Below are 20,814 nucleotides of genomic sequence, written 5' to 3'. Positions count from 1 at the left end.
AAACAAAACAAGAAAAGTATAGAAAGAAATGGAAATTGAATGGTGTATACTCATTTTAAAGGTGGCCACTAATGATCCAATCTCTTTCATCCAATCTTACCAAATCTATGCAGTATAAGGGTAAATTGAGTGAATATACTGAATGGATACTTCAGGCAGTTACCTTATATTACATAGAAATGGTAAGATTGGATGAGAAAGATTGGATCATTAGTGGCCACCATTAGGCTATGGGTTGGTTCAGGGCTACGTTAAGGTGGCCATACACTTATAGATTTGCAGCAGATTCAACCATCAGATAGATTTCTGTCAGATGCCTGTCAAGTCTAATCTGACAGGAATCTATCTGATGTGTGCCACACACTAGGAACAGATTTCCAAATAGACTTCAGAATGAAATCTATTGGAAATCTATTGAAAATCGATCTAAATACATTATTGCACCATTAGATCCAATGCAAATCTATATGCCATCGATCTGCTGCCAGCAGCAGATCGACCTTGATTTTCCATCCTGTCAGATAGATCAAATCGATCAAAATTGATCAAAATTGCAAATCGATTGATTAGATGATTTGAAAGAATCGAATTCCGATCAATAGATGACTGAAATCGACCAGTGTATGGACCCCTTTAGAGTTAGGCTAGGGCTAATGATTAGGGTTATTTAAAAACTAAGGCTTATGGCTCATTTAAACAGTTAACGAGGAACTGTATTAAACGTAATTAATTAAATTGCTTACTTTTTCCAATATTCATTTATAAATGATTTAGTCAGTTTTTTCCAATTGTCAAATCCTTCCTCTCCCTGATTTACATCCTGAATTAATTTATCGCGTGTGGCAACATCTTTGTTTACTTGTGAGTTCTAAAGCCAGTACAAAATATGCCTGGTCTCCCAGAATGCTCTGGGAGGGAGAATTATGCATAACTAATAAACCAAGTTTGAACATCACTGGGAGGGCGGGGCTACATTGAATATACAGCAATATATAGATACAGGAAGTGTTTCTGATACTGAAACCAGAGAAAACTACTGAAAAGGGGGTGTCTGGAATAATTTACTGCATTGTACTATGTGTCACTACAGTGCCTCTTTAAACTGACATTACACACTTCAATTCTTACTATGACATTTGTTGGTACCCCACAAGTTATTCTATAATTGAGTTATCAAATCACCTTTTCAGTTCAATTTTTTACCGAACAAAGCATTTCCATTTAAAAGATACATGTGACATGATGAGATAGACATGTGTATGTACAGTGCCTAGCACACAAATAACTATGCTCAGTTTCTTTTTTTCTTTTTCTGCCTGAAAGAGTTAAATATCGGGTATGTAAGTGGCTTACTCAGCCCTGACAGGAAGTGACTACAGTGTGACCCTCACTGATAAGAAATTACAACTGTAAAACACTTTCCTAACAGAAATAGCTTCTGAGAGCAAGACAGAGATAAAAAGGGAAATTTCTTATCAGTGAGGGTCACACTGTAGTCACTTCCTGTCTAGACTGAGTCAGCCACTTGCATACCTGATATTTAACTCTTCCAGGCAGAGAAAGAACAAAAGGAACACAGCATAGTCATTTGTGTGATAGGCACTGTACATATACATGTCTATCTCATCATGTCATATCTCGTCATGTCCTTTAGATTGTAAGCTCGCAAGGGCAGGGCTCTCTCCCCCTTTTCTGTCTTGGAAATCATTATACATTTTATTCATCATGTTATTTTTATCACTGTCATTACCACTTCTGTATTTTGTATGCTGTATCATTTTTTGTATTTTGTCACTAATTATGTATCTTGTATATTAGTGTACACCATTGTCTGTATTATGTACCCCATGTTTGTTTCTTACTTTGTACAGCGCCACGGAATATGTTGGCGCTTTATAAATCAATAATAATAATAATGTCACATGTCACTTTGGGTATCCTTTAAAATAGGGGGGCCAGGGGCCTGGAGTTTCTGTCATGTTTGTCATTTGCGATTATCACACGCCATTACTGCCGCACACCTGATCAAGCATTTCGGGCCGTCATCTTGCAGCATGCCGATCGATACATTCTATCAATTTCAGCCTGAAATTGGTAGATCAGGCATGCTTCTGGCAGCACCGATTTTCATTCGATAATAATTATCCAATCCAATGTTCGATCAACTGCCAAGTCGGTAGATGTATTTACCCATTTCCAATTGATTTTGATAAATAGTTGCTGGAAACGTAACATGCATGCATGTGAATGCACACACGACACATGCACATGCATGACCGCATGCACTCTCGCTCCCTCTTTTTCCCTCTCTCTCTTTCTCTCTCTCTCTCTCTCTCTCTCTCTCTCTCTCTCTCTCTCTCTATATATATATATATATATATATATACCATATAATATAAGGTGAGAAAATGGTAAGGCAAGATATAACGCACGATAAAAAAATGTATGTATTAGGGCTCTTATATTTTTCTTTTGTTACTAACAGAATACTGTTTTGATGACCTCAATTGTGATATCTCCAGTATGTCTCTGCAGCTCTAAAATCTTCATTATTTCCATATACTGTATATACTCGCATATATGCCGACCCGTGTATAAACCGAGGTACCCACTTTTCACTCAGAAACCAGGAAAAAGCGATTGACTCACATATAAGCCCCCTCTCCAATATAGCCTCCTCCACAGTAGCCAGGTGTTCCCCCAGTACAAGTCAGCCCCCCTCCCCATCGCCAGATATGCCCCAGGATCATACAGCCGTGTCTCAAGAAGCCCCTAGATGGCGTCATATATATGAGACACAGTGATTGCCACACAGGAACAATCCCTGATCATTGCACAGCTGACACATTGCTTGCACTCTCTGTTTCACAAGCCAGGGGACACAGTTAGTCTTGAGCAGTGCACTCTGCTCACCATGTTGCAGGGGGTGGGGGACACGGACACAGCAGGGCGCAAGCTGAAAAGACCAGGCTCACTAGTGCACAATCCTTACACTCCTCTCACAGTAACAAAACCTGCTCCCCCATCTGTTTTGCTCCACTGACTCACTTATAAGCTGAGGGGGTACCTTTTCAGCGCATTTTTTAATGCTGAAAAATTAAGCTTATACGTGAGTATATACAATAACCCTTTCTTAGCCACATTCTACAACCAGTCCACAAAAGGTTATTCATTTATACCACTGTTACTCTGTATCTGGCCTTATGTAGTGATGCAATTGGGTATTGTTATTATTACTATTACTTATCTATTTAGCACTGTAATTTCTGCAGCGATTTACACAGTTCATATCTATTCCAATCAATGTCTCTAAAACGATCCCAACAATCAAATCCCTACCATAGTTATCGTCTAATGTCTCTATCATAGTCTTAGACCGATTATGGGGAACCAACTAGCTCACTAGTATGTTTTGGGATGTGGGCGGAAACCAGAATGCCCGGATGAAACCCACATAAGCACGGGTAGAACATACAAACTCCATGCTGATAGTGTCTGGTATTTTAAACCTATGACCCTAGTGCTGAAAGGCAAGAGGCTATCCACTTTTATATACTGGACTTTTACTGTATGTGTGTTGTTTTTTTATGTCTTTTGTGATAAATAAAGGTATATTTTTACTGTGATGTAATATATGTGTATATTTAACCCTTTTTTTTTTTTTAATTCCCCCCCTTTAAAGTCCTAATTAACCCATTTAGTACCTGCGGTCTCTGCCCCCTTAAGGACCAGAGAGCACTGGTACCAGAAACCGGAGAATAACGATGAATCGCCGCACATGCCCGCCGCTACCGCCGTCCACGCCACTCACCCGTCACCTCAAGCCCCCACTCTGCCATCTCTATGACGGCAGAGCTCTGTGAGCAGGTCAGGAGCCAATTTCATTTGCTCCATACCGTGTGATCAATGTAAGCCAATGGGAGTTACTTACATTAACCTCCTTGGCGGTAATCCCGAGCTGAGCTCGGGGTATGCCGCCGGAGGTCGCCGCTCAGGCCCTGCTGGGCCGATTTCAATTCTGAAAAAAGCAGCACACGCAGCCGGCACTTTGCCAGCCGCGTGTGCTGCCCGATCGCCGCCGCTCCGCGGCGATCCGCCGCGTGCAGCGGCGAAAGAGGGTCCCCCCAGCCGCCCGAGCCCAGCGCAGCCGGAACAAACAGTTCCGGCCGGCGCTAGAGGCTGGATCGGGCGGCTCTGACGTCAGGACGTCGACCGACGTCCATGACGTCACTCCGCTCGTCGCCATGGCGACGACAAAAGCGAAACAAGATAGGCCGCTCATTGCGGCCTATCTTGTTACTTTCGATTGCCGGAGGCGATCGAAAGAACGCAACAGGAGCGCCCTCTAGTGGGCTTTCATGCAGCCAACTTTCAGTTGGCTGCATGAAATATTTTTTTTTTTATTAAAAAAAAACCACGTTGCAGCCTCCCTGGCAAAATAAATAAACCGCCAGGAAGGTTAATGACTGGGGCAGGAGTAGTGATGTAGGCGAAAAGTTCGCCTGCATAGGAAAACAGCTCGCTTTGCGCATGTGCGTGATGTCATGACTCACGAAGCGTCCCCGGCGACAGACGAGCAATCAAGGACGTACACCACCGGGCCAGAGCATGAGTACTACTGAACGCATCCAGCCCAGGGCATGCGTACTACTGAGAGACAGCGACCCGGAAGTAGTACAGCGCCATAGCTGTTCGCCTACATCACTAGTTAGCAGTCAATGAAATTGTCTCCTGACCTGCTCACAGAGCTCTGCCATCATAGAGACGGCAGGGCGAGTGAGCTGCGGCAGGGAGAGAGTGTCGAGAGTGGCGAGAATGATGGTGATGTGATGTGAAATCTACGCCCTGACAGGAATAACAACATCAAAACTGGGCGTAGATCAATCACAATCACCGCCATCTGGAAATGGTTAAAGCTCTCCTTATATTTCTTTCCTAATTTATATGAACGTGGGAGTGATTCTATTTTGTTAATTGTTTGTTACATAATTGCATGCTATATCATCAAGCACTCAAGGCTTTTATTATCCTCTTGGTTTTAAATAAGCATTTGATAATTGAGACTATGCCTCAATTCACTAAGCTTATCTCCTGTCTTTAATAACACTTCTGAGCTGTTTCTACAGTTATCACCATGGTGATATAATTGTGATAACTGTAGAAACAGCTCAGAAGAGTTATTAAAGACAGGAGATAAGCTTATTGAATTGAGGCCATATGTGGTTTCAATTTCTGTTCCCTACTGTACAGCCTGTGCAGGCTGGGAGGATGGGTTTAAAGAGACACTGAAGCGGAAAAAAAAATATGATATAGTGAATTGGTTGTGTACTATGAATAATTACTAGAAGATTAGCAGCAAAGAAAATATTCTCATATTTTTATTTTCAGGTATATAGTGTTTTTTCTAACATTGCATCATTCTATAATATGTGCAGATTACACAACATTCAGCATTCAAAATGAGTCTTTCAGAGCAGTCTGTGCACTAATGACCTCTCCTCTAGCAGAGGAAAAGAAAACAGTTGAGATAATAAAAGTCAGATAACAGCCCTCTCCAGGACTAAACTTAGTCAGAGAGTTAATTGCTTGTTTGCATAGAGATAACAACTGGAGTTTCTTAACTCTTCCTGTACTGGAAACAATTAGACTGATGTATCTGATCTTAATGTTTTATTTCTTAGCTGTACTACACATACAAATCATAATATCATAATTTTTTTTTCGCTTCAGTGTCTCTTTAAAGTGGTAACCCTACTAACTATGGTGGTTAGTAGTAGAAGCCTGCTTTTTGGGGTATAAAGATTGGGGCAACATTCTTGGAGGAAGAAAGTGACAGGTCTACTTTTATGCAGATAATACAATGCTTACTAAAATTACATTATAGGCATGTTGGGCAAGAAGTATGTCACTGGGATTCCCGTTAGTTCACACTGCGCCTTGTCTTTTACACATAGTGCATAGTGCTTCCTAACCACCGAACGCCAATAGGCATCGGGAAGGTGGCAGCCCCAAGACCGCCTAACGCCGATTGGCGTGAAGTCCCGGGGCAATGTTTTGCAGGGGATTGTGCATGCCGATGCGGGAGCATCCGTCATCAGTCTTAGGCCTCTTGCACACTGCAAGCAAATCAGATTCAGATTCCGCTTTTTAATCAGTTTTTACCTCCGATTCAGATTCAGATTTGCAGTGTGCAAGGGGCAAACTGCAAATCTGAATCTGAATCTGAAGTAAAAACAGATTAAAAAGCGGAATCTGAATCTGAATTCCTTGCAGTGTGCAAGAGGCCTAACAGAGGGGATGGCCGCTATTAGGCCTCTTGCACACTACACGCGATTCCGATTCAGATTCCGCTTTTTAATCAGTTTTTACATCCGATTCAGATTCCGATTTGCAGTGTGCAGGGAGCAAACTGCAAATCAGAATCTGAATCGGATGTAAAAACTGATTAAAAAGCGGAATCTGAATCGGAACCGCTTGCAGTGTGCAAGAGGCCTTAGACTGTTAGTCGGCAAAACCGCCGTCTGTTTACATTGTACAGTGCTGTGATCTACGGCAGCGATGTACTGGGGACAGCCGTGTCACTTGGCTGTCCCCTGGGGAGGCTCAGAGAGCGATCAGCTCTCATAGGCTGTTGGTGGGCAGAAATGGGGCGGGGAATAATCACTTGTGTGCTCAATAGTATAGCTCTGCAGCAAGCTCTTAAAGCGACAGAGTACTAAATGATAAAAAAAAAATAGCCTGGTCACTAGGGGGGTGTAAGCCTATGGTCCTCAAGTGGTTAAGATTGGACATGTTGGAAAAAATTGATCTGGCAGGGAAATCTAACAGGAAATTGTATCGTGTGTACCTAGCATTAGACTGATGCATAGGAGGGCTAGATCATTGTGGTAAAGCTATGAACACTCAGCTCCTTGTGATACACATAAAGGTGTCAAGCTCACTTTGGTGTCATGTGAAGAGAGCATACAGTTTATAAGACCTATCCTAAGCAGAGTAAACCTAAGAGCACTCATATGCATCCCAAGGTGGCTGGATGTGCAGACATAACACAACTCTCAGTCAGGCCATTTTTTATCATGCTCATAAGCTCAGGGCCGGATTTGTACTCTTTACTGCCCAAGGCCACTGTCACCAGCCGCCTCCCTTCAGTATAGGTAGCGAGATGACCCCTCCCCTTCCCTTTAGTATAGGTAGCCAGATGACCCTTCCCCTTCCCTTTAGTATAGGTAGCCTGATGACCCCCCCCCCCCCCCCCCGGTATAGGTAGCCAGGTGACCCCTCCCCCCTTTCCTCTAGTATAGGTAGCCTGATGACCCCCCAGTATAGGTAGCAATATGACCCCCTCTCCCCTTTCCCTCCAGTATAGGTAGCCAGATAACTCTCTTAATCCCTCCCCCCCTTCCCCTTTCAGTATAGGTAGGCAGCTCGTCTTCACACCACAACAGCCACCAGTGTCACTCTGCTCGTCTCCAGTGCAGAAGCTTCCTCTTCCTTTCTGTCTCCAATGCCTCCCAAATCCTCCGATCCTACGTAGCGTGGATCGGAGGGGTTGGCCCTAGAGCTGCGCAGCCGCATTCGCGGCCAGGCGGACTGCGCAGTCGCGGCCAGAGGAAGCGGCCATCTTTGGAGGGGAAGGAGAGCCCGACCCGGGCCGTGGGGTCGGGAGCCGGCCCGGGGGGATAATGAGTGGGGGGACCTGGCGGAGCAGCACGGAGGGCGCGGACGGCGTCCTCCGTGCCTGAAACGGAGAAGCAAGTAATTAACTTTTTTTACATAGTTGGCCTCGTAAGTCCTTTAAGATTTGCTGCAGGTGAGGTGAATTTCGTACTCGCCAGCTTGTCCTTAGCAGCAAACTTTCTGCCAGTTTCTGTTACAAGCACTGTGGAATGTTTGTGTTTTATAGACACATAAAATCAAAATCATTAAAGGGGTTCTGTGGGGGTTCCTGAGGAGAAAAACTGCCACTTACCTGGGGCTTCTATCAGCCCCCTGCAGCGGTAATGTCCCACGCCGTCCTGCTCCCATCCGCCGTTCCCCGCAGCCGACACCGGGCTATTATTCGTCTGTCACACAGACGAACAATGCGCGTTGCCGCGCCTCCGCTCGCGTCATCTGAGGCTTACTGCGCAGGCGCAGTACAACGGAGCCTTGTACTGCGCTTGCGCAGTAAGCTTCCGATGACGCAGGCGGAAGCGAGCGGGTGCACGGCCACTGTAGCGCAGCCGCAGTTGAATCCCATGCCGCGCTAGACCGGGGTCGGCGGCGGAGAACGGCAGATGGGAGGACGCCGCCGTGGGACATTACCGCTGCAGGGGGCTGATAGACGCCCAAGGTAAGTGTCTGGTTTCCGCCTCAGAAACCCCGAACAGAACTCCTTTAAGCTGAAGGAATGCGTTTCAATCCTTGAAATAAATAGAATCAAACTGAAAACAGTGAGTTTGGAATTTCCCTTGATAACAAATCTGTGGACAGAGAGCGGGCCAAGGCACTGCAGGAGTCATATGTAAGTTGTAAATCCATGTGAATCCAATTAATTTACTATTACAGGTGTTCCCTGACTTATGAACGCCAGACTTTCGAACGACTCGCCGATATGAACGCATGCTGATCTGCCATGATGACGTCACAAAGTCAGGGACTACCTCTTCTGTTGTCCGTTCCTTTAGCAGAGAAGGCGCAGCGGAAGCCGCAACATGTCTCACCTGTTCCATGGCGGCCCACGTCTAATCAGCGACTCAGACACAAGGTGGCACAAGGAAGACACAAGGTGGCACAAGGGAGACACAAGGAGGCACAAGGGAGACACAGGGTGGCACAAAGAGGCACAATGGAGACACAAGGTGGCACAAGGGAGATGCAAGGTGGCACAAGGAGACGCAAGGGAGACACAAGGAGGCACACGGGAGACATAAGGTAGCACAAGGAGGCACAATGGAGGCACAAGGAGGCACAATGGAGACACAAGGTGGCACAAGGAGGAAAAATGGAGGCACAAGGTGGCAAAATGGAGGCACAAGGGAGACAGAAGGTGGCAAAAGGGAGACACAAGGTGGCACAAGGGAGGCACAAGGGAGACACAGGGTGGCACAAAGAGGCACAATGGAGACACAAGGAGGCACAAGGGAGACACAAAGAGGCACAAGGGAGACATAAGGTAGCACAAGGAGGCACAATGGAGGCACAAGGAGCCACAATGGAGACACAAGGTGGCACAAGGAGGAAAAATGGAGGCACAAGGTGGCAAAATGGAGGCACAAGGGAGACACAAGGAGGCACAAGGGAGACACCAGGAGGCACAATGGAGACATAAGGAGGCACAAGGGAGACATAGGAGGCACAAGAGGGGGACAGAGATGACATAGAGGGGGACACTGGAGGCACAAGGGACAGAGATGGCACGGTGTTCTGACTTAAGAATGGATTTAGGTTAAGAACGAACCTACAGTCCGGATCTCATTTGTTAACTGGGGACTACTTGTACATTATAACATTAATCCGCACACTAACAGACTGAGTGAAAGTTTACCACTTTGTCCACTTAGTGAATTGCTTTGTGACCAGTTTTTTTGTGTGTTTTTTGACACAATGGGCCTGGTGCAGAGACATAACAATAGCCCCCACCACCACTGCAGTGGTGAAGAGGCCCGGGGCTGGGGGGGGGGGGGGGGGGGGGCTGGGAGGTGGTCCTGTTCATTACTATGCAGAGCAGACAGCGGATTATATACAACAACTGCCCCCGGCACTGCCGTCTCATTTGCTTTCTGGTTAGTTTTCAAGTGCCGTGCACTGCGTGCAGCCAGCCAATCACCATTGATTTCAGTCCCTGCATGGTGATTGGCTGGCTGCATGCAGTGCACAGCATTTAAAACAGTAGTGATAAGCCAGAGGAGTCAGGGAAGAAATAGGTATTGGGGAAATTCATCTCTCTGTTAACCAAACCCCGTCTATCAGTAGTGAAATCACAACCATGAAACTCAGTAGTTTATATTTGGTCGCCCTGATGCTAAAAGTTACACTGTTTTGGACTTTCAGCCTGCCTGGCATTGAAAGGACCCTGACCCATTACCTACAACCCTGTCCAGACCAGGCTCCAGTACTGGATCTTGTCTGTTGCAATGCTGCATACTATGGGACATATCTCTCCACAGGAAAATCCTGCAGGGAGGTTGAGTGGGAGGTTGGCTGTGTCCTTTCCCACAATCCCTAGAGGCACCTCCCACACAACCCCCATGAGTGTTTCACATCATGTTGCGCAAGGAGGGTAAGTGGGCGGATACGAAGAATAGCTACAGGTATGCATTAAACACGCTTTTAGAATGTAGACTCGCAGAAGAATTGAAATCAAACAAAGCAGTGTACCAAATAGCAAACTCATAAAACTAACAATGTTTACAGCCCTAATCCAGCTGAACACTGGTATAGAGATTAAGCAGGCCTCCTTCAATATTTTATTTTTCATATGAGAAGACCAAAAAGCCCCCAAACTGCTCTATGTGATTCTCTATACAATGTTTCAAGAGAATAAAGGGCAGTCCACTAAATGTTACTGTCACTAATGCTGACAAGGTAGCACATGTTGCACAAGTAGCTAACTTGCATAGCATCAGGGACGGATTTACCACAAGGCACTCTAGGCACGTGCCTACAGGCTCCTGATGATGGAAAGGCGGCTCACTCCACTCTCCCAGTGCCTCCCTCCTTCCTTATGCAGAGTCCTGAACAGAGTATAAATGAGAGGTTACTCACCCGGGTCTCGGCATTCCACTGATGAGATCTCCCTTCAGTCGGGGGCACCTCTAGCTACCTAATACTTGGGGGTGCCTCTAGCTACTTAATATTGAGGGTACTTCTGGCTATCTTAATACTAAGGAACACCTGTAGCTACCAATGATGGACAAGGAAAGTAAGGGAGAAGTGACAGCTGGGCCAGCCAGCACACTTGTAGAGCGGTTTGGCAGGAGTTTGTAGGTTTATGAAGGGCATAGCCTAGGGTGCCAGGACATCTATGCCTATAGGCTCCTCTGATGTAAATCCGGGCCTGCATAGCACGCATTACTCTCACAATGCACACAAGTCCCTAAATGAGCTAAAAATGCCTTTCATTTTTGTTTAAATTTGGATCAATAGGGGTATGTGGGGGACGGGCTGGAGTTGTACTTTGTACTGGTTGAACTCGATGGACGTATGTCTTTTTTCAACCAAAATAACTATGTAACTATGTAAATTCTTTAAAACTGTTATTTTAAAAGGTAAGTCTGGATGAGTAAATATTGTAACTTCGGGTACCTTACTACAGACTGGGCTGTTTTCTTCTGTTGACTTTAATTCTGGTGTAACAGTGGGCAGCACGGTGGGCCGTGTGACCTCCCTCCGGGCATTATGATGAGCACAAATTTGGCATAATTGTAATTTCACATTGTAATTCGCAATTAGGGTAAAATCGTAATTATTTTCATTTGTAAATGTAATCAGGAACCATACATGCTATCATCACCAATATTACTATGTGTGTTTAGAGGAATAAAGAGAACAAGGCAAAAAAGTTTTTTCTAAAAAGACCTTTTAGGTTTTGAGAAAATCTTTTTTATTTTTTTTATGTAAAAATGCAAAGGAAAGTGGTTTTCAAACTGTCATTTTCCTGAGTTTAAAAAACATTTTTCCTTTGCATTTGTAAAATCTATTTTCTTAAAAACTACAAGGTCTTTTTGAAAAACTATTTCTTCCCTTGTTCCCACCCTTCGCCTTAACATATGGAGCTATTTGGGTGACAATAGCATGAATGGGGGTTTTGCTATTAATCTCTAAATTCGGCATGAAATTACATGAAAATTATGTGAAATTACCAATGGATTACACGAAAACAATTGAATGTCCAATTTATGGCCGAGAAAAATGTACGCAAAATTTCATGTAATCATAATTAGCAGACTACTATCATCACTACCGGGCACTCCAGTTTCCTCCCACATGCTAAAAACATACAGCTAAGGACTCTTTCACACTAGGAGATGGATCATACATTTTGACGGATCGCTCCCCAAGATGTGGTTAGAAAGGTAACTTTCACATTACGCAAAGCATTCCAGAGCATTACGTTGTAACGCATCTGGGAGCTTCGTAGCGTCCAGCGCTGGCATTTTCCCGTTGGGTAAATTAGAACTACCACCGCTGATCGGCGTTGCACCGCAACTTCCCGGCGTCACGCTGCAAGTCATAACACGTGCATGAAGTCAGGTTCATGCAAGTGTTAGCTAATGTGAAAGAGGTCTAAGTTAATTGGCTTCCCTTTAAAAAATGTACCCTAGACTACAATACATATACTACAAAATACATACATAGGACTGTGAGCCCCTCTGAGGAACAGTTAAGTGACAATATACAATATACTCTGTACAGCCATGCAGAAAATGTCGTTGCTATTACATAAATACGAAATAATAATAACAGCTTAGTTATGTTGTTCTCTCCTAGCAGGAGTAGATGGAGCAGAGCGTCCAAAGACCTACAGAAATTCACTTCTGGAAAAAGTTTCTAACAACTTGCCTCCCACAGTAACTGCATGGTGTAGTTATAGTTTAGGGCTTGCAGCTTAATGTATTTGCTTGCCAAGGAAGTCTTAAAATTTATTACATTCTGGTCATCCCAAAAGCCACATTACTTCTGAGAACTAATTTTGTTGATAGAAGTTAACTGAGCCGATGAAATTTTAATTAACTGCTGTATGAGTGCTAAATATCCATACTCAGGGACTACTTTAAATTAAAAACATATTCCTTTTATAGGCTATTGGGAACTTGTAAAAGCTCTGTTATTTATCATGGAAAGCCCCAGCGTTTGATCCTTTACTACCGTTACACTGCTAAGCACAACAAGCTCTGACAGACATAAAATTATACAATCAGCTATAATGCCGGTCTGAATGTTGCTCCTTACTCTACGTAGACGATACTGTTCATAAAATTAGCATCAAACTGCAAAGTTTAACTTTATTATGAGATTTTTATTATATATTTGGCGTTATTAAATATCTGTACTTTTTCTTAAACCACTTTTGGTTGTGGCTGTTATGTCGCCACCTTGACCTAATTTAGCTTCAAATAAATGCATGGAATCAAAATCCAGCTAGCGGATTTAATGAAAATGTATAGTCCTTTTAAAAAAAATAATAATAATGATTTTAAAAAGTTCGAAACATAGGTTTTAGTTGGCCATACACACATCAATTTTTCTGAATGATTTCTGACCTATTTGATCATTTTGAGCCAGTAATCTACTGCTGCAACATATCCAATCGATTCATTTTTGATTTTGTGCAGTTTATTGATCAAAAATCTAACTGGAAATGTTAGAAAACTTCAGTACGAGGAGGGTGGAGTAGAAGCAGTGGGAGATCAATGGGCAGCACAGTGGCATAGGGGTTAGCGCTCTTGCCTTGCAGCAGTAGGTCCTTGGTTTGAATCCCAGCCAGGTCAACATCTGCATGGAGTTTGTATGTTCTCCCTGTGTCTGTGTGGGTATCCTCTGGGCACTCCAGTTTCCTCCCACATCTCAAAAACATACAGATAAGTTAATTGGCTTCCCACTAAATTGGCCCTAGATTATGATACATGCACTACATGATATAGACATATGACTATGGTAGGGACTAGATTGTGAGGCCCTCTGAGGGACAATTAGTGACTAGACAATATATTCTGGACAGTGCTGCGTAATATGTCGGCGCTATATAAATACTTAAATTAATAAAAATAAATAATGGCCACTAGTGTTGCTTGCAGATTTTTTGCCAAAGTTATTTTTGCACCGAAAATGCTATTTTCGGTTTTGAGAAATATTTGTGGAAGTACATTGAATTTGGTCAAAGAAAATTAATTATTCCTTTCGATGTGAAAAAAAAAGCAGCGACAGTTCGTCGCCAGGTCCCTCTGTGCAGCAGCCGTACAAACGGCGCACAGAGGGACAGAGATGCGGCGGAAGCTGTCGCCGAAAGTTCCTCCCCCAAGCCAGAAGCTCCGTGCATGGTGTGTGGGTTGCTGCCGCTAGTCCGCATACACACGCAGTATGCGTGGCGGACTAGCGACAGTTGCTGCGACAGCTGTTGCCGGTGATTGGCCAAGTCAATCGCCTGGCGACAGCTCTGACTGGCGACGGTTCGTGGCGCTCATCTCATACACACTGGGGACCTGTCGTCGCAACATGCGCTTGCCACATAATTGTGGCGACAGTTGTGCCCCGTGTGTATGAGCCTTGACAGGATGACTGATGACCAAGATTACCGAGCTTAACATTTCTTAGAATTTTTTTTTAAATAATTTCTCTCAAAACCTACAAGGTCTTTTTGAAAAAAACAAATTTTGCTTGGTTCCCACAGAATCATATTTCTTATGTTTGCATAATTACACATAGTCACAAAATTATGGAACATATTAATGGTTCAGTGCAAAATTATTTACGAATTTGCCAGAAATTTTGCCACATGATTTTGCATCATATTGCGAATTTTGATGCGAAATTACGATTATGCAAAATTAGAGCTCAACCCTACAGTCCTGAACAATGTGTACATTTTATTACCCTGAGGGGCTGTTGGGGGCAGGGGGAGCCGAATGACAGCTCACCCTGCTGCCGCTGAAATTCCCTCCGGACTATAGTATTGCAACTATAGCTGCCCCAATACCAGGCGCTACGTGGCACACAGCGTCCACTGAGCTGAGCTGCTTCATGTACAATTGCCCTCCGAAGAGCCTCTATCATTGACTTTGAAATCATTTAGCTGTGTTTAGTCAGCCTCAGCTCATATCTACAGTACTTCAGAGAACTCTATATACAGTATATAAAAAAGCTGGAAGCAATGTAGTCTTTATTAATCTTACCTGCTTTAACAGAGCAATGGATGTGAGCTTTAGATTCATAGTGGACCCAGTCAAATCCAGCTTCTACTGCCAGCCTGGCCAGCATGCCGTATTTGCTTCGCTCCCTGTCAGACGTGGTGATGTCCACAGCTCGGCCCTCATAATGCAGTGACTCCTCTGAGTGGTGCCCATCTTCATCCCAGCCTTCTGTCACCCGCAGCTTCACCCCCGGCCACTGGTTCATGACTGAGATTGCCAAGGCATTGAGCTTGTCCTTGCACCTCTGCAGAGAAACAGCAAAGAAAAAGGAGCAGGTTACTACTGAGTTTCCAGAAAAAATGTGTGACTAGTTTCTGGGGTGGACATTTTTGGTTTAATGGTAAGAAATCCCTGAAATGAGACACAGAGAGTGAGAGACAAAGTGGGCCAGCCACAAATCTGAATTACCATCAAGATTCAGCTTACATCCAGCTCATGGTTTATCCAAAGAAACAAAAACTTTCTGTTGGTAGGGTCTGATCGCTCCACCAATGTTTATTTATTTTTTTACAAATATTTCTCTCTCTTTTTTTTTATTTTTTTTTTTTTTTTTATAAAAAAGCTTATTTTTTATTATTTCTTCCGCCCTCCCCCATCAGCCAATTACAGCGATTGACTGTGATAGGCTTTAGCCTATCACAGCGGATTGCTCCTGTGTCCCCCAGGGGGACAGCCGTGCCATACGGCTGTCCCCAGTACAGTGCTGCCTGTTTCGCCATCTAACAGTCTACATGCGACGATTGCTGCTGGGAGACTGAAGGTGGAGCAGAGCTCCATCATCCAAGTTACTTACACGATTTCAAAATTGCTTGATGCAACTGTTTCAGATATACTCCTTTTGGAGAAGTCAGTCACATGACCCATACTTACAAAGTATAGATCTGCAAGTAGAGTGGGATTTACTTACTCAACACAGAGCTATCATGTTGTCATGTGACTCCTCCTGTCTCCTCTCTCTGCTCACTCCTGGGGAGCAGAGAAAGGAAGTGGAAAGGGGTCAGCTGTGTCCTAATGAAATTACTGGCTGGTTTCCCCTCCCGGGTCCTTCCCCACTACCTTGTGGGGTTGATGGTTGGATTGTGGGAGGAGTTTGGACAGGACACAGACTGCTGTTCAGTATAGCCAAGTAGCATCTGACACTCTAATTGGGAGTCAGCACTGCAAGTCCTGCCAGCCAGAATATATCCTATAGGGCCATTTAGGATTTAACACTTTTCAATACTGTGTTGGACTATGTCCGACATTGGCACTTTGCAGTTCAGCACCAATTTTGGGTTTAGTCTGACACAGGAAAACATGGCTCCTGCTAGGGACGCCATTGCTGGATCTAGTCCAGCATGCCCTCAGCTCCTTTAACTACTGCTAGCCCCATGCCCTGCTACTGCTGCACCAAGTAATTTAAGTATTACATGCATTTGGGCTCACGTTGCTGAACCTAGTCCTGCACTGTGGAAGGCTGCAGGGACTGCACTGACTACTCCACAGTGGTAGTCAAAATTTAGCAGAACACATGTTTTACTGATTTTAGCTCTGTTTTAAGATACTAACATGTCACTGCCAATATTTTTACTGCATGAAATGACTTATCTACCTCTACTCTAAACTCAGCATTTTTCTGAAGTGGTGAGAACAATCTGCACAGGAATGATAAGGAGTGCAGAGACAGTTTAAAGCAAAGGGAAAAGGAAAGGTTACTTTTAAATTAGTGGAATCATTTTACAAGAATAGGACCTGCATCTGGTTTAATATCAGAAAAGGCAAAGACTAACCCCTTACACTGTAAATATTTGTGCCCCCTTGCCAGTGTTATAGATACGCACTAAGGCCTTGATTCACTAAGCTAAAGCAGCACAACTTAAATTGAACAGCGTGAGTTAAAAAACCTGTGCGCATGCTACACGCGGTAGAGCTGCGTAGTGTGCACTGGTAACTTACATGCACTCTTTTTTGGCGATACTGTTGCTTCTTTAATCCCACCCTGCCCCGTCCGGTCCAGTGTCTTTGTAGGATGTGATCCCCGCACTTTGGTTGGCCCAATAGGCTGTCACGTGACAGGCAGCCTATTGGGCCAATCAAAGTGCACACTTGACCCGACGGGGCTCAAGGTGGGATTAAAGAAGCGCCCGTACTTTCAATGGAGCATGCGTAAGTTAGCATTGCACTACCGCGTGTAGCATGTGCATGGGATTTTTAGCTTGCGCTGCTCAATTAAAGTTCGCAGTGCAGCTTATTGAATAAGACATATATCAATAATGCAAGTATAACTCAGGGTGCACATTTAAGAACACTAAAGGTGGCCATACACTGGTCGATTTGCCATCAGATTCGACCAACAGATAGATCCCTCTCTGATCGAATCTGATCAGAGAGGGATCGTATGGCCACCTTTACTGCAAACAGATTGTGAACCGATTTCAGCCTGAAACCGTTTACAATCTGTGGTGGTGCTGCCGCCACTCCCCGCACCGCATACATTACCTGCTCCGCCGGCGCGAGTCCCCTGGACACCACTGCTCTGTCTCCGCGCTGGTCTAGTCTGGTCTCCGGCATGCTTCACTTCTTCCTGCCCGGCAGGAAGTTTAAACAGTAGAGGGCGCTCTACTGTTTAAACTTCCTGCCAGGCAGGAAGAAGTGAAGCATGCCAAAGACCAGACCAGCGCGGAGACGGAGCAGCGGTGACAGCGGTGACAGCGGGGCTCGCGCCGGCGGAACAGGTAATGTATTGCCGCTGTATTGCGTCGGTCATTTGAACGCCGCTATCGACGCACTCCCGACCCACCGGCGCTCAAAAAAAATCTTCCGCACGGATGGATCAACGGGAGTCGACGGGAACGATGGATTTTGGACGGAAATCCATCGTTCTGTCAGAGGTGTGCGCGAGGATTTCACAGCCATTTCGATCACTGTGATCGAAACGGCTGTATATTAGCAGGAAAATCGTTAGGTGTATGGGACCCTTTAAAGACAAACTTTAAAGTGAACCTCCGGACTAAAAATCGACTCAGCAGCACTGAAAAGGCCTGGTGTTTCTTTAACAGTTTCACAGCATCAGAACTTTGTTTCTCTTATACAAGCCTCATTTATAGCTGCACAGAAGAAAACTGCCCGGGCTTTTTTCCCCTGATGCTGTGCAAAGCATGATGGGATTTCTGATGTTATTGTTCTCGTTCTGCTGTTTTGGTGCAATCTTTTTTTTTACATTTTGAATTTGACATTTGAAGCCTACCGTGTGCAGCTGGGAGGGATGATCAGGACACAGGACAGTTGGAACTGTGTCTCCTGCTTCCTGTCACCTCCTTTCAACCAAAAAGATGGCTGCCCCCATGACAAAGATGGCAGCCCCCCATGAATCACAAACATTTGCCTGTTCTTTTAAAACAGGGTGGGTAAGAGATTATATTACCTATCTATTCTAATTAACATAACTAATGTAACTTGATGACAGTATGTTTGTTTAGGCTGAAGTTCCCCTTTAACTAAGGATTTTAATTCATTCCAATCAGTAGCTGATACCACTTTTCCCACGAGAAATCTTAACCTTTTTTTGAACCCCCTCCCACAGTGTGATGTCAGTGCCATGGCCCTGACAGTTTTCAGTCTGTAGACCTCGTTGCATTGTGGGAAATAAGAGCTTTTTCCAGCTGCCAAGCAAGCAATATCTCCTTCCATTCCGTACAGATCAGCTGGCTGGGCTAAAGCTGTCACCACCAGCTATAAATTTCAGAATGTAAATCAGGGAAAGGAATGATTTTACAATGGGCAAACACTGACTAAATAATCTATAAATGAATATAGTAAAATATATTGTAAAAATAACCAGTTTTATTCATTATGTTATTTTTTTCACTACAGTTCCTCTTACAGTCTTACTGACATTTTGTAAAGTAAGTTAAATCTCTTTCTGCATTCCGACTGCTGTGTAGCAGTGTGATCTCTCTGTAGCAGTGCGATATTGCATCATTTGTGACAGATCTGATTTAAGTTATAAAGCTTTGATTATTCTGTCCAGTTGCCAAAACTCCTCTTCTCCACGCCTAAGGATTATTTAATAATTTATATGTCAGTGTTCCTAACGCATTACATAATGACTATATTACCATGGTCTATGCAATCCCAAGCTGCAGAGTATGTATACTTCTCAAAGTGTATAGCAGCATAAGAACAGGGCAGTTTCTAGGCTAAATTGCACCCAGGGCGAGAGTGTAAAAATTGTGCCCCCCCTCCCCCGTGGAGCCAGGTATAGGTACCCGCAATATTGGTTAGCCAGGTCTAGCTGCATCCAGTATAGGTAGCCAGCTATTGGTCCCCTTAATATAGATAGCCAGGCATAGTACCCCAGTATAGGTAGCCAGTATAATTAGTAAAGGTTAACCAGGTAGGTGCCTCCAGTATTGGTAGCCAGTATAGTTGCCCCCAGTATAAGTTAGATAGGCAGGTGCCCCCAGTATAGGTTAGATAGGTAGGTGCCCCCATAATGGAGGGGGGAATTCAGCTGCGGGGAGGGCAACCCAACTTCTCCCGACCCCCCAACCCGCCCCCCCGGGGCCTCTCTGCTGCAGAGTTAGCACAGCAGGAAGCATTGTATAGAGCAACTCACCTCCCTGCTGTTCCAATAGCGGATCACTTGACGCTGGTCTCCTCTGCATAGCCGCTGATGCACACTCTACTTCTTGATTAGTAAGTGGATTGGAATGGCAGGGAGGTGAGTTGCTCTATACAACGCTTCCTGCTGCGCTAACTCTACAGCGGAGGGGAGAGTGGCCCCGGGGAGAGAAAGGGAGGGAGAAGCCGGGGCACCCTCCCCGCAACCGTGGATCCCCCCACCATCGTGGGGCCCCCTCAACCTCAGCGCTCAGGGCAGCCGCTCAGCCTGCACACCCCTAGAAACGGGGCTTCATAAGAACCATCTGTATCTACATTACCAATGGTTTATCAACTTATCACTGGTCTCAGGCCTGGATATACATTGCAGGCAGTGGTGCTCACCGCCAGGTCGTGATCACGCTTACGCGTGGATTCACGACCATTTTGACGCATTCCGCCTCGGACACGCTAAGCCGTGAATAGATTTTCAACCACGAAAATCTGCTTCGGCTACGCGTGAATGTGGACAGAAATCCGCATTCACGCTCGTGAAACCCGGCGCTGAAGTCGTGGTTTGCGGAAATGCGTCAAACTATGCGGAAGTGACACATTGCAGGCCAATCAGAGTGCCCCAGCCAGGCCCTAGCAACCAATCACAGGAGGGGAGCTATGCCCTCCCCTCCTGAATATAAAGCGGCGGCCATGATGGAAAAGCTCTGTCCTTGCTAGACTGTGGTGCTGAGAGGATTATCTCCAGGCCAATGTTGTTTGAGCAAGTGCATTTATTGTGTTAAAAACAAAGCGTTTTTTTTGCTAACACTGCTCTTATACTGTACACAGTTAGCTAGTCAGTGAGTGATTGCTGTAGTTAGTTGTAGTCAGTGTAGTGTAGTGGGAGTGTGGGAGTCTAGTGATTATTTAACTGTGTGTAGTGCTGTGCAGGCAGGTTCAGTGCTGTAGTGTAGTGGGAGAGGGGATTATCTGTGTGTAGAGTGCAGGCAGGCAGGTTAGTGCAGCTGCAGTGTTCACTTGTATATTCCAGTGACAGTTTATACACTTGTACTATTTGCAGGCAGCCAGTCACACCGCCGGCGCCGCCACTCTCTGCCAGCGCTGTTCATTCATTCTGTCAGTGACCTTGTGCCGTGCCCAGTGCCCACTGCTCGCTCGCTGGCATATGAGCATCTCATTACACAGTGTGACATCCTTGTGTGCCCACTGCATCCTTCAGTGACCTAATTGTATATCCAGTGGCCACTGCTGTGCCCACTGCATCCTTCAGTGACCTTGTACTGTGCCCACTGCATCCTTCAGTGACCTTGTACTGTGGCCACTGCAT

The 20,814-nt window shown here is 45.0% G+C and overlaps 1 protein-coding gene across 1 annotated transcript in view; it reads right to left on the bottom strand.

The window, feature by feature from the left end:
• SHH (sonic hedgehog signaling molecule) overlaps positions 1-20,814 on the bottom strand; it is a 70,707-nt gene that overhangs the window by 18,789 nt on the left and 31,104 nt on the right. Inside the window, exon 2 of the mRNA XM_068238612.1 lies at positions 14,874-15,135. Coding sequence (XP_068094713.1) covers positions 14,874-15,135 — 262 coding nt within the window. The remainder of the gene's footprint in view (positions 1-14,873; positions 15,136-20,814) is intronic.

The sequence above is a fragment of the Hyperolius riggenbachi genome, chromosome 5 (assembly GCF_040937935.1).
Source record: "Hyperolius riggenbachi isolate aHypRig1 chromosome 5, aHypRig1.pri, whole genome shotgun sequence".
In the NCBI taxonomy this organism is placed as follows: Eukaryota; Metazoa; Chordata; class Amphibia; order Anura; family Hyperoliidae; genus Hyperolius; species Hyperolius riggenbachi.
This window is presented reverse-complemented; position numbering and strand designations above follow the sequence as displayed.